This window comes from Scyliorhinus torazame, chromosome 16 (assembly GCF_047496885.1).
Source record: "Scyliorhinus torazame isolate Kashiwa2021f chromosome 16, sScyTor2.1, whole genome shotgun sequence".
Classification (NCBI taxonomy): Eukaryota; Metazoa; Chordata; class Chondrichthyes; order Carcharhiniformes; family Scyliorhinidae; genus Scyliorhinus; species Scyliorhinus torazame.
Genome location: NC_092722.1, coordinates 10,599,742 through 10,612,174, shown reverse-complemented (window position 1 = coordinate 10,612,174; position 12,433 = coordinate 10,599,742). Strand labels below are relative to the sequence as shown.

The following is a 12,433-nucleotide window of genomic DNA, read 5'->3' as shown; positions in this document are numbered from 1 at the left end:
AGCAGAATTGTACTCGACCACAATCTGCAAACTCATGGCCTGGCATATCCCCCACTCTCCCATTACCGCCAATCAGTGGATCAATGAAGAGTGCGGGGGGGCATGCCAGGAGCAACACCAGGCATACTGAAAAATGAGGTATCAATGTGGCGAAGCTACAGCACAGGACTACTTGTGTGCCAGGCAACATAAGTGGTCCCACAACCAACAGATCACACCTAAGTTCTGCAGTCCTGCCACATTCTATCGTGAATGGTGGTGGCCAATTAAGCAGCTAACTGGAGGAGGAAGCTCCACAAATATCCTCATCCTCAAAGATGGAGGAGTCTAGCACATGAGCACAAAGGAGAAGGCTGAGGTATTTGCAACATCTTCTGCAGTAAGTGCCGAGTGGATGATCCATCTCGATCTCCTCCCGAGGTCCTCAGTATCACAGCTGTCAGTCTTCAGCTAATTTGATTCACTTCACGTGATATCAAGAAACAGCTGTAGGCCCTGGATACTGCAAAGACTAGGGTCCGTAATAACATTCCAGAAATAGTCCTAAAGAATTATGCTCCTGAACTTGCCGTGTCCCTAGCCAAGCTGTTCCAGTACAGCTACAACACTGGCATCTACCCGGCAATGTGGAAAGTTGTCCAGGTGTGTCCTGTACACAAGAAGCAGGACAAATCCAACCTGGCCAATTACCACTCCATTAGTCCACTCTCAATCATCAGCAAAGTGATGGAAGGAGTCATCAACAGTGCTATTGAGCGGCACTTTGCAATAACCTGCTCACGGACGCTCAGTTTGGGTTCTGCCAGGGTCACTCAGCTCCTGACCTCATTACAGCCTTGGGGCAAAGATGGACAAAAGAGCTGAAGTTCAAAGGTGAGGTTGGAGGGAGCATTAGTTTGAGTGTGGGATCAAAGAGTCATAGCTAACTGGAGTCAGTGGGAATCGGGGGGGGGGGGGGGGGGGGGGCGGGGGACGACTCTCTGCTGGTTAGTGTCATATCTAACAGAAAGGAAGATGGTTGTGATTGTTGGCTGTCGATCATCTCAGTCCCAGGACATCACGACAGGAGTTCCTCAGGGTAGTGTCCTAGGCCCAACCGTGTTCAGTTACTTTATGGATGACCCTTCCATCACAAGGTCAGAAGTGCGGATGTTCACTGATGACTGCACAATGTTCAGCACCATTCGTGACTCCACAGATACTGACACCGTTCAGATCCATCTCCAAATATAGCAAAGACCTGAACAATATCCAGGCTCGGGCTGATAAGTGGCAAGTTACATTTGTGCCACACAAGTGCCAGACAATGGCCATCTCCTACAAGAGAGAATCTAACCACCGCCCCTTGACATTCAATGACATTCCCATCGCTGAATTGACCACTATTAACATCTTGAGGATTACAATTGACCAGAAACTGAACTGGACCAACCTTATAATTACTGTGGCTACAAGAGCGGGTCAGCGGGTAACTCACCTCCTGACTCCCCAAAGCCTGTCCACCATCTACGAGGCACAAGTCAGGAGTGTTGTGGAATACTCTCCACTCGCCTGGATGAGTGCAGCTCCAACACCACTCGAGGAGCTCGACACCATCGAGAACAAAATGGCCCGCTTGCTTGACACCCCATCCACCAATCTAAACATTCACTCCCTCCACCACTGACGCACAGTGGCAGCCCATGTGCACCATCTGCAAGATGCACAGAAGCAACTCACCAATGCCCCTTTGGTACTCCTTCAGCAGCACCTTCCAGCTTGCGACATCTACCACCTAGGAGACAAGGGCAGCAGGCACAAGGGAACCCCACCAACTGCAGGTTGCTCTCCAAGCTACATGCCATCCTGACTTTCACAGTAACTTCACTGCAGTGCTAATGTAAGCCTACCTGTGACAATAAAGATTATTATTTTTAAAATATATTGCCGTTCCTTCACTGTAGCTGGGTCAAAATCCTGGAATTTCTTCCCTAACAGCACAGTGGATGTACCTACACCTCAGGGACTGCAGCTGTTTAAGAATGTGGCTCACCACCATTTTCTCAAGGGCAGTTAGGATTGGGCAATAAATACCGATCTAGCCAGTGATGCCTGCATCCTGCGAATAATGTAAAATACCTGCCTTGGTCCTGTACCTCCTCACGTTCTTGCCGAACAAAAGTCTACCTGAGGCTGTCGTGAAGTTTTCAATTAACTTGGCCTGGAAAGCTTTTCTGGGAGTGAATACAGATTCCCAATGCCTTCAGTGTGAAGAAATGTCTCCTAACGTTATCCCTGAACAGCTTCGCTGTAATTTTAAGATGCTGCTTTGGGATTTCACACCCTATTTCAGGACTCCCTCACCAGAAGAAGATTGATCTCGAGCTCCTCTATCGCCTCCTTTAATCATCTCAAACATCGCAATTGGGTCAAACGTTAATCTTCCATGTTCAAGGGAATTCAAGCCTAATTTGTGAGATCTGTTCTCATAATTTAACCCTTTTATTTCTGGTCCAGAAAATAATCACAAAATTAATTTGAAGGCTGAAGGGCATTTGGCTGCGAGAAACTAGAGTTCTCTGTGTTAGGATGAGATCTGTTGTGTCTTTTGTCCAAAATTATGTAATGCTCCACTAGCCAGTGACGGAGGACGGGATTCAATGGCAGTCCCCCCCCTCTCCCCAACTCCAATGGGGGCATTTAATTAGTCAGGAAGGGTACTGCTGCCTTCCTACTTCCAACTCGATTAGGTCAGTGGCAGGAGGCCTGTGCATAAACCTTCCTGCCCTGCCGCCAATTGAATCCTTTATCTGGACCACTCAAGGGCCTCCCTCACTGTGGTGAATGGATTCACCTATTGCATACATGATACTGTAACCTATGACCTATGACCTGGAAGTGGTAATACGAGCTGCTTCCAGGTACTGTACTGTAACCCCGGTGGGCTCCGCCTCTGGCTCCGCCCTCACCGGGGCTATATATAGACCGGCCGCCTGTGGGCATTCATCTGTACAACCGACTCTGGCTGGGCAAGTTCATGACTAATAAAGCCTAACGCTCGCTCGCTCTCTCTGCCTCTCGGTGAATTGAAGGTATATCACTCACCTTGCCTCCAAGAGTGACTCAACGTGCAGGGATCAGAACAAGCTCAAACTGACCTATGCAGCGTTACTTATCAACTCCCGGGGGAGGTGCTCCCCTCATTCAAAGGCCCTCAATGCTTGATTGAGGAATGCAGCATCGGAAAGACGGGCTGGGGGAGGGCGCTGTTGACAGCCAATCCCCTGCCCTTGTTGCTGACCCCCACCCCCCGCCCCCCCCGTGTAAGTAACTTGATTTACAATGCTTTAAAATGTCTGCTCCATGCTTCTAGTCCCAGCTTCCAGCTCCTTCAACACCTTATTTACTTTTCCAAATTCACACCCAGGCTTAACCAATCAAGCACAATGTCGAACATTTGCTCCCTTTGGGACTAAACTCTGCTTCCCTAAAATTGGAAAGGGAAGAGAGGCTTGCCAAGAACAGCTGGAGATTGGAACGAAAAGCTAAACATTCTGGGTTCACACACAGCACATCTGTGCACATCCGAAAGATTAAGATGTGTTAACATTTGACAAAACATTAACCTGCCTTTGAAATGTGGGTTGATTCGCTGCGCTATTCTGCGACGCTGTCAAAGCTAGCAGAAGCATCAGGATTTCAACAGTTGCAGTACCAATAATCTGTCACTAGGTGTTAGCGTAATACCATTTAGAGTTTAGATTTAATGCAGACAATTTGGTTGTTAACCATTACTACGCAAACCCTTAAACATTCGACTTGGGGTTGAGATATATAGAAGGACCAAGGCTGGACACCATCAGCATCGAAGAGTTGGATCAATGAAAATAAACTGAGAAAGAATGATTCACCAAATTGGTTGTTAAATGCTTGATGATTGAAAGGATCAGCCTAAGACTGAGGAAGCTAAAAGGAAATTAAGAGTTGAATACGGTGGGGACATGGTGGTCTAGTATCTAATATCTGTCGACAAGCACCCTAGAGCGGTGTTTTCAGACTTCTTACACCGGGACCAACCTTTGCCAACCGGCCGACCCTTGGGACCCATGTCGACCGGATTTTGTGATACACGCCATGTTCGTTTACCTTTAATGATGCAAAAAGGGAGCTTGCTTGGCCCTCACGATCTCACCCCAATCAGGTTCACAGCAGGAGAGGACAATGCACATATCAGGTGCTGACTTCAGCTGGTTCCTTTGTGCCATCTTCATCTTTATGAAAAAGGAAAATCCAACTTTGCACATGTAGGTCGTCGTGAAGGGCAATGGCAACAAAATGCTTGTTTTACTCAGTGCTGGATACGCCTGAGAGATGCCATTCTAGAATGCTGACAGCCTCATGTGCTTTTGGATTATTTTTACATGTGGTATCACAGGTCAGATACAGCAGTGTAGTCTTTTAATTTGCAGTCAGCTGTAAATTAATAAGACTCTGGGGTTTCAACCTCAAAAGGAATTTTTCGCCCACCACATCTCTTTCAAACCTTTATATTGCCTTGTTCCTGAATTAAGTTTTTTCTTTGTAGGCTGTTAACTAGAGGCCCTGGACCTCTGTACAGAGCTTCAACTAGCACTGCTCTGTTCAGCACTGGACTCTCCTGAGCAGCTCTCTCCAGCAGATTCTGTTGTGAGATCCTGCCCAATAGGTAAACTGGCCGTCTCTTACTTTTAAGAAAACCATTCAACTTCACAGTTCACTTGCCTTGCTTGTCAGCAGCTGGGAAATGGAAGCAACATTGCTCCGTGATTTGGTGCCAAAGCAGGTACCTAGAGGGCACTTGATGTCGAGTGTGCACGCAGGACGCATGCCTGCTCTCTGCTGCTGCTTCTGGCCGGAAGACTCCACACAACCCCATTTATCTGCATTTGAAAGGCAGCAGCCATTCTCAATGGAAAAACTGCTAGCGGCCATTGGATGCGTCTCCTGCGATCGGAACCACCGCAGGAACGGCGCTACCGATCGCTCCACGGCCCTCCCAACACCTGTCCATGACCCACCCGCAGGTCACAACCTGCACTTTGAAAAACCCTTGTCTACGATGTTTTGCCTGGCCCGCCTGCCTCACTGCCAGGTTGGGGAGGGGGGGCGAGGGGGGGGGGGGGGGGGGGGGGGGGGGGGGGGGGGGGGGGGGGGGAGGCGGCATTATCACCTTTGGCGGGACTGGAAATCCCACCCGGGGAAGGGCTGTAAAACCCCGACCCTAGAACCTGCCCCACCAAGTTACCACCCAGGGGGTGAAGATAAAAATCTACACCGGTGTGTTCGAAGTTTTAGAGGCGCAGAAGAAGAATTAATTAGGGAAACACTAACCGTTATGGAGTCAAAAAAATAAAAAGAATTGAGAAGAAGAGGGTGAAGGCTCGAGCGGAGAGAACGATAACCCATTGTTAGTTCAGGAATGTGTCTAAACTACTGAAAGAGCCTTTCTGATGTGGGAGCAGTGATTTGCGAATTTTGGGGTAAAAGATGAAGATGAGTTTAGAATTTGTATTTGAGGTTAGGGGGAAAATAATGAGGCCAGAAATGATGGTCGATTTGACTAAAAGCGCAGCCATCAATATCAATGCTGTAGATGTAGATCAGACTATTGACAGACGCAAATTAAAATTGCCTGCTCAGACACAGGAACTGCAAAGGCACGAAGACCATTCATAATTCAGCAGTAAAATCAAATCAAAATGCTGCTCAATCCGGAGATCCGGGATCAAAGCAGAAAGTGCTGGGAATGTTCAGCAGGTTGGGCAGCACCTGTGGAGAGAGGAGAGTGAATGTCTCGGGTCCTATATGACGCATGTTCGGAACTCCATTGCCTCTTCTTGGGAACTACGAAGATGAGTCATTTTGGACGCAATGTTTTTTTAAAAATATTTTTTTATTCTCCTTTTTCACATTTTCTCCCAAATTTACACCAATTTACACCCACCAACAATAAACAATAATCAGCAACAAATATGGAAATCCCCATATCAATAACAACGATCCCATCCTCCCACCAAACCCCAAACATTAGCCCGCATGTTCACACAAACAAATGACAAAAAGGAATTAGGGATCACCCATAGTCGCCATTAACACACACAGAGCCCCCCCCCCCAACCCTCCCACCCACACGCCCCCAACTAATGTTCGATGTTATCCAGCTCTTGAAAGTGCATAATGAATAACGCCCATGAATTGTAGAACCCCTCCATCCTTCCCCTCAGTTCAAACTTAACCTTCTCAAGAGTCAAGAATTCCAGCAGGTCCCCCCGCCACGCCAGGGCACAGGGTGGAGAGGCTGCTCTCCATCCCATCAGGATCCGCCTTCGGGCGATCAACGAGGCGAAGGCTGCAACATCTGCCTCCGCGCCCATTTCCAGCCCCAGCTGGTCCGACACACCGAGTATGGCCTATTTTGGACACAATGTTAACTCTGTTTCTCTCTCCACAGATGCTGCCTGACCTGCTGAGTTTCCCCAGCACTTTTTGTTTGTAATTCATATTTCAACATTAAACTGGTGGGTTTACTCGAAGGGAGAAAGCAGGGGCGGGATTCTCCCCTACCCAGCGGGGCGGGGGGTCCCAGCGTGATGGAGTGGCGGGAACCACTCCAGAGTTGGGCCACCCCAAAGGTGCGGAAGTCTCCTTGCATTCCAGTCCAAACGAAGTCTCCGCACCTTTAGGGGCCAAGCCCTCACCTTGAGGGGCTAGGCGCACGCCGGAGTGGTTTCCGCTCCGCCGGCTGGCGTGGAAGACCTTTGGCGCCATGCCAGACAGGGCCAAAAGGACTTCGCCGGCCTGCGTAAGTCCACGCATGCGCGGGAGCGTCAGCGGCTGCTGACGTCATCCCCGCGCATGCGCAGGGGAGGGGGTCTCTTCCTCCTCCGCCATGGTGAAGACCATGGCGAAGGCGGAAGAAAAAGAGTGTCCCCACGGCACAGGCCTGACCGCGGATCGGTGGGCCCCGATAGCGGGCCAGGCCACGGTGGGGGCACCCCCCAGGGCCAGATCGCCCTGCACCCCCCCCAGGACCCCGGAGCCCGCCCGCGCCGCCTGCTCCCGCCGGTAAGGTAGGTTTAATCCACGCCGGCGGGAGAGGGTTGACAGCGGCGGGACTTCGGCCCATCGCGGGCCGGAGGATCGTTGGGGGTGGGCCCGCTGACCGACGCGGCACGATTCCCGCATCCGCCGAATATCTGGTGGCGGAGAATTCGGGACACGGCGGGGGCGGGATTCACGCCAGCCCCCGGCGATTCTCCGACGGGGGGGGTCAGAGACTCCCGCCCCAGAAGTCAAAGGAGCACAGTTGGGAGCGTTTTACTTAAGTTTTTAATGATAATAATCTTTACTGTCACAAGTAGGCTTACATTAACACTGCAGTGAAGTTACTGTGAAGTTAAGTTCTGCATTGGAGTTAATTGACTTGATATTGACACAGAGCATCTTGTGGTGGAGAATAAATCAGAGAATGAAGGGTATTTTGCAAGCTGGAGTAAGCAAACGGCTAATGATTTTTTTTTGCAATTGATTTCAAAGGCAGCGAGGTGTCTTCGCACCCCACGTTCCACTTCTCCGAGGAAAGCCTTGCGAGCTACGTCAAGATCCAAACTCTGGGCAGCATGGGTCTCAGTTCCTTTACCCTCTGCATGTGGCTCAGGACCAGAGATTTCCAGCCAAGGATTCTGCTGTCCTACGCAACACGGGATAGTGACAATGAACTCGTTATCTCCGTGGGTCTCGACTGGGGGCTGTGGATTGGAGGGCACTTTGCAAACGTGCCTTTGCATTCCAGTCCAAACGAATGGGTGCACTTGTGCGTGACGTGGACATCTCAATCGGGCGCTGCAGTAATGTGGAATAATGGGCTGTCTGGAAGGGTGAATTATATTCAGAAGGGGTATGTTCTTAAACCAGGTGGAACCCTGCTGCTGGGCAAAGATCAAGATGGTATCGAGGGCATGTTATCTGATGCTTTTATTGGCGACATTACCACTGTTAACATCTGGGATTATATTCTCAGCCCCTCGGAAATTCGAAATTTAATGGAATGCAGATACGGATGGAAGAGGGGAAATATTGTAGGTTGGGGGAAAAGTTCTGCCACATTGTTCGGTGGGGTGAAACTTGAAGAAGACAACAGTTGTTTAGGGTAATTTATTTCAAGTGAATTTTCGGCCATGCACTAACTGGGGGAGGCTAGTGAAATGATTTTTTTAATGTGTTTATTTTGAAAAGTGTCATATTAAACAAAATCATCCAAAACAGTGAACCAAAAATAGAAGAACGAGGCAAACAAACAAACACATGTATTAACTTTCTAAAAATAAATTTAGAGTATCCAATTCGTTTTTTCCAATTAAGGGGCAATTTAGCGTGGCCAATCCACGCTCATCTTTTTGGGTTGTGGGGGGTGAGACCCACGCAGACACGGGGAGAATGTGCTAACTCCAAACGGACATGTGACCCAGGGTCGGGATTGAACCCGGGTCCTCGGCGGTGTGAGGCAGCAGTGCTAACCAATGCGCCAACTTGCCGCCCCTCACATGTATTAAATTTAACCCTGAGAAAAAACTAAACTAAATCCCCTAAAAACTGACGGTGACTAACTCCTTAAAAAAGGAAATTAATGGCTGCCATCTTAGGTAGAACCCACCTTCCGACCCCCTAATGGGGTTAGAGAAATGTTAACCAATAAACCCTTCATGACATCTTCACAGCAAACTTTGAGGTAGTGTTTCGGGCGCACACCTAGTTGGGTGTATGACACGGAAATGTTCCTGCATCCCCAATATTGGGCCTTGAGCTTCAGTTCCCATTAGTCAGCAAGGTACAAAGAGTCAGCTGGTGAACGTTAATGAGGATTGGAAAGCCGCCAGTGTCATTGGTAAGCGGAGGCTGGGATGGGGAGAGGCAATCGCACAGTGGGCTGAGCGAGGCGATAAGAAGTCCAGGGAAGGGGCGGAGGAATTAAAACCGTAGAACCCCTACAGTGCAGAAGGAGGCCATTCGGCCCATCGAGTCTGCACCAACCCTCTGAAAAAGCACGCTACTTAGGCCCACTCCCCCGCCCTATCCCTGTAACCCCACCTTACCTGCACATTCCCGGACACTAAGGGACAATTTTATCATGGCCAATCCACTTAACCTGCACATGTTTGGACTGGTGAATTGGTGGACTGTGCCGGACTAAACTGAATTGGTGGTGATAAAGGAGGAAAGGGGAGCAGGAGCCCCCATTCTATAAATGGTGGGATTGGGAGATGCAGTTGCTATCTTCCAGTTGTTTGTAACAATCAGAGTACAGACCATAATCATCTATCCCACACTTGCAAAACCCAAAACACAACATCCAGATGTGATTCCATGATTGGGAGCACTTGCTGAACAATCCTGAATGTACTGGTAACTACATTGAGCAACTGATACAAAACAATGAGATGAGCTTATAATATGGCTCATTTACGCTTGTTGAAGTAACACCCATTCATACACAGGAGCCCATTCTTTGCAAACAGAAGCAATATGTTCAGGCCCTGATTACCCAGGAATTTGGAGACTCTATAGTTCCCTTTGCTTGTCCATAGTAAGGCTTTGGCCAATCAGAGTCGACTTGTCAACCAATCAGCATCCTTGTCTCCTGTTGTATCAATAAACACGCTCATTTGAAATTTGCCATTCTTTCATTTGTCTGGATGAGTGCAAGATAAAAAACTTCGGCAACATGCCGCTCTTTTCAGCAATGCTAAAGTTTTGTACAATCCAACGACTGTGAGTTTAGAAGTATGAGATGTGACCCGGTTGAAACTCAAAAGACCCTGAGGGGGCTTGACAGGGTAGAAACTGAGAGGAATTTTCTTGTCATGGGGGCACAGTTTAAAAATAAGGGGTGGAATTCTCCGTTCCTGCGGCTACGTGGCAACACCGGCGTGAGACCCGTGGTGTTTCACGACTGGCAAATCAACGCGAAACCCTCACCGATTCCGGTACTGGTGAAGGGTTAGCACCGTCAGCGCGTGAAACTCCCGCGGATCACGCCGAAAACGGCCAGAGAATGGCTGAGCCCCTGGCCGCGGGTGCGCATGGCTGACGACCTGCACCGGGCGCGGCGTAAAACACTGCGCCAACCATGCCCATTAACCTAACCGGCATAACCTGACCCCACAGCCCACCCCCTAGCCACCCCCTGGCCACCTCCCACCAATCCCCCCAATCCTAGCAGACGCACTGTCCCGGCCAGTGGCACGGATCACGACACAGTCCGCAGCCAGCACGTCAGCTCAAACCACACGTGTCCCGCGCCGTCGAGAACTCGGCCCATCAGGGCTGGAGCATCGTGGGTGGGCTGGCCGATGACCTCACAATGACGCCATTTTGGAGAGGCGGAGAATGGTGGACCAGCGTCAAACTGGCACCAGCCCCGATTTTGCCGTTGGAGCCCATTCTCCCACCGATCATGATTTTGGCGTCGGGCCATGGACAATCCCGCCCAAGGGGTTCGCTGTTTCGGGGACCCAGCCCATCAGGGATGGAGCACAGGAAGCATTAGGTATGAAAAAAAGGTAGGAAATCATAATAAAAAAATAGTTCATTTTTTATCATCCTGGTATAACATTTTGCAAGCTTAAAGATATTATTCGATTTCATGATTTTAAATCAAATTCTGAAGCTTTCCTGATTTTTAAAGAAACAATACAAGTGTTGAACAATATAAAGTGGTTGGAAATGCCAGTGAATTAATTTAAACAGCAGCTTTTAAACTGTTCAAAATAATGATACGAAGTTTAACCACATGTCTGATGGACATTAAAATGCTTACATTACAAGGTGCTCTTGATCTTTTTCTACCAAGTCTCACCAGGGGTTGCATATAAACTACTTATTCCCCATGGAAAGTGACCTGGACCCTCAACCCGAGCAAAATAAAAAATAATAATAACGGCTTGAAATATTACAGCTTCAGTACATCAGTGACAGCCAAGTTTCTACATTTTAGAGACCTGCCGATTTATGAAATTATTGCAGAAATTGAAACTATTGGAGAATTTCAACCAATGCCTTGGTCAGACCCTGGTTTATATACTGTCATTTCTTTGGCAGCTGCGTTTAGTCAACAACAACAACAACTTGGGCTATGTAACGCCTTTAACATAGCAAAGTATCCCAAGGTGCATTTGCCAGTCACCTGTTTCTTGCTCGCGTGATGGAACGATTGTTCAAAATCTTTGCCATCAATTCGTTATGAGAATGTATCACAGTCAGCATCGTATTTCGTTTTTCGTATCGTCGACAAATCACCCAACAACAGAGGTCCAGTCTGAAAGAAACAAATCAGTTGAAATGTCGTGGGACTGATCACACCGTACATTTACATTTCGTGCCTTTAACGTATTCCAACATCCCTGAGGCAGAATGTAGGAGCATAGCCCGACGATAATTGACACTGCGCCAAAGAAGCAAACATTAGGGCAGATGACCGCAAGCTCGGTCAAAGAGGTAGGTTTTAAAGGACATTGTTCAGGAGGGAGGAGAGGTGGAGAGATTTAGGAGGGAGGTTTACTGATTCACCTGCCTGTTATAATAACAAGGGGGTGATAGGTGGTTAGGCAGGAGCGTGGGGTTGAAGTTACAAGCAGATCAGCCATGATCTTGTGGAATGGCAGAGCACGCTTGAGGGGCCGAGTGGCCTTCCCTGCTTCTAATTCATGTTTGTTTGTATCGATTTGTTTGTAATGGATTCGCACTTTTGGCAGACAAAGGAAGTTAACAGAGCTAATGTGCTTGTTACTAATACTGCACCTCCCAGTTTAAACTCCAAGGGCATCACGGATGAGTTAGAGTTTTGTGCTCTGTGCTGCTTTGCATTCTCCTGCTTCCCTCTCACTCAGTCTCAGGTGCTCCAGTTCCAGTTTGACTTCAGCCTTGTTCCTCTTCGCCAGCATTCGCGTGATTTCTAGGAACGTTTTGCTTTTCGTTTCGGGAATGACGAAGAAGATGTAAACAAAGGTTGCGAGGCAGATACCACCGAAGATGATGAAACTATATTCACCGAGTCCTTTCTGAAAGAATAATTCTTTTGCAAGTCAAACATGTGACGATGATCAGTATCTACTTACTTCCCAACTTTCATTCCCAACCATTAATAATCTCGCTGAATGCAATGAACAGACTGTGCCATCGGCCGCACATTCCAACTCCGCGACCTCTACCACCTAGATCGACGAGGGGAGCAGATGCAATGGAACATCACCACCTGAAAGTTCCCTTCCCAAGCCACAACCAACCTGATTTGGAACTATGTCGATGGGCCAACATCCTAGAACTCCCTACCTAACAGGACTGTGGGTGTACCAGCACCAGATTGACTGCAGCAGTTCAGGAAAGCAGCTCACAAACACCTTCTCAAGGGCAAATAGAC

At 48.5% G+C, this 12,433-nt stretch overlaps 2 protein-coding genes across 2 annotated transcripts in view; one reads left to right on the top strand and one right to left on the bottom strand.

The window, feature by feature from the left end:
* Positions 1 to 9,686, top strand: part of ca6 (carbonic anhydrase VI) — a 50,695-nt gene extending 41,009 nt beyond the window's left edge. The window contains exon 9 of the mRNA XM_072477924.1: positions 7,555 to 9,686. Coding sequence (XP_072334025.1) covers positions 7,555 to 8,171 — 617 coding nt within the window. The 3' untranslated portion in view covers positions 8,172 to 9,686. The remainder of the gene's footprint in view (positions 1 to 7,554) is intronic.
* Positions 9,687 to 10,591: 905 nt separating this feature from the next.
* Positions 10,592 to 12,433, bottom strand: part of slc2a5 (solute carrier family 2 member 5) — a 57,991-nt gene continuing 56,149 nt past the window's right edge. The window contains 2 exon segments of the mRNA XM_072477925.1: positions 10,592 to 11,332; positions 11,815 to 12,074. Of these exon segments, the coding sequence (XP_072334026.1) occupies positions 11,850 to 12,074 (225 nt within the window). The 3' untranslated portion in view covers positions 10,592 to 11,332; positions 11,815 to 11,849.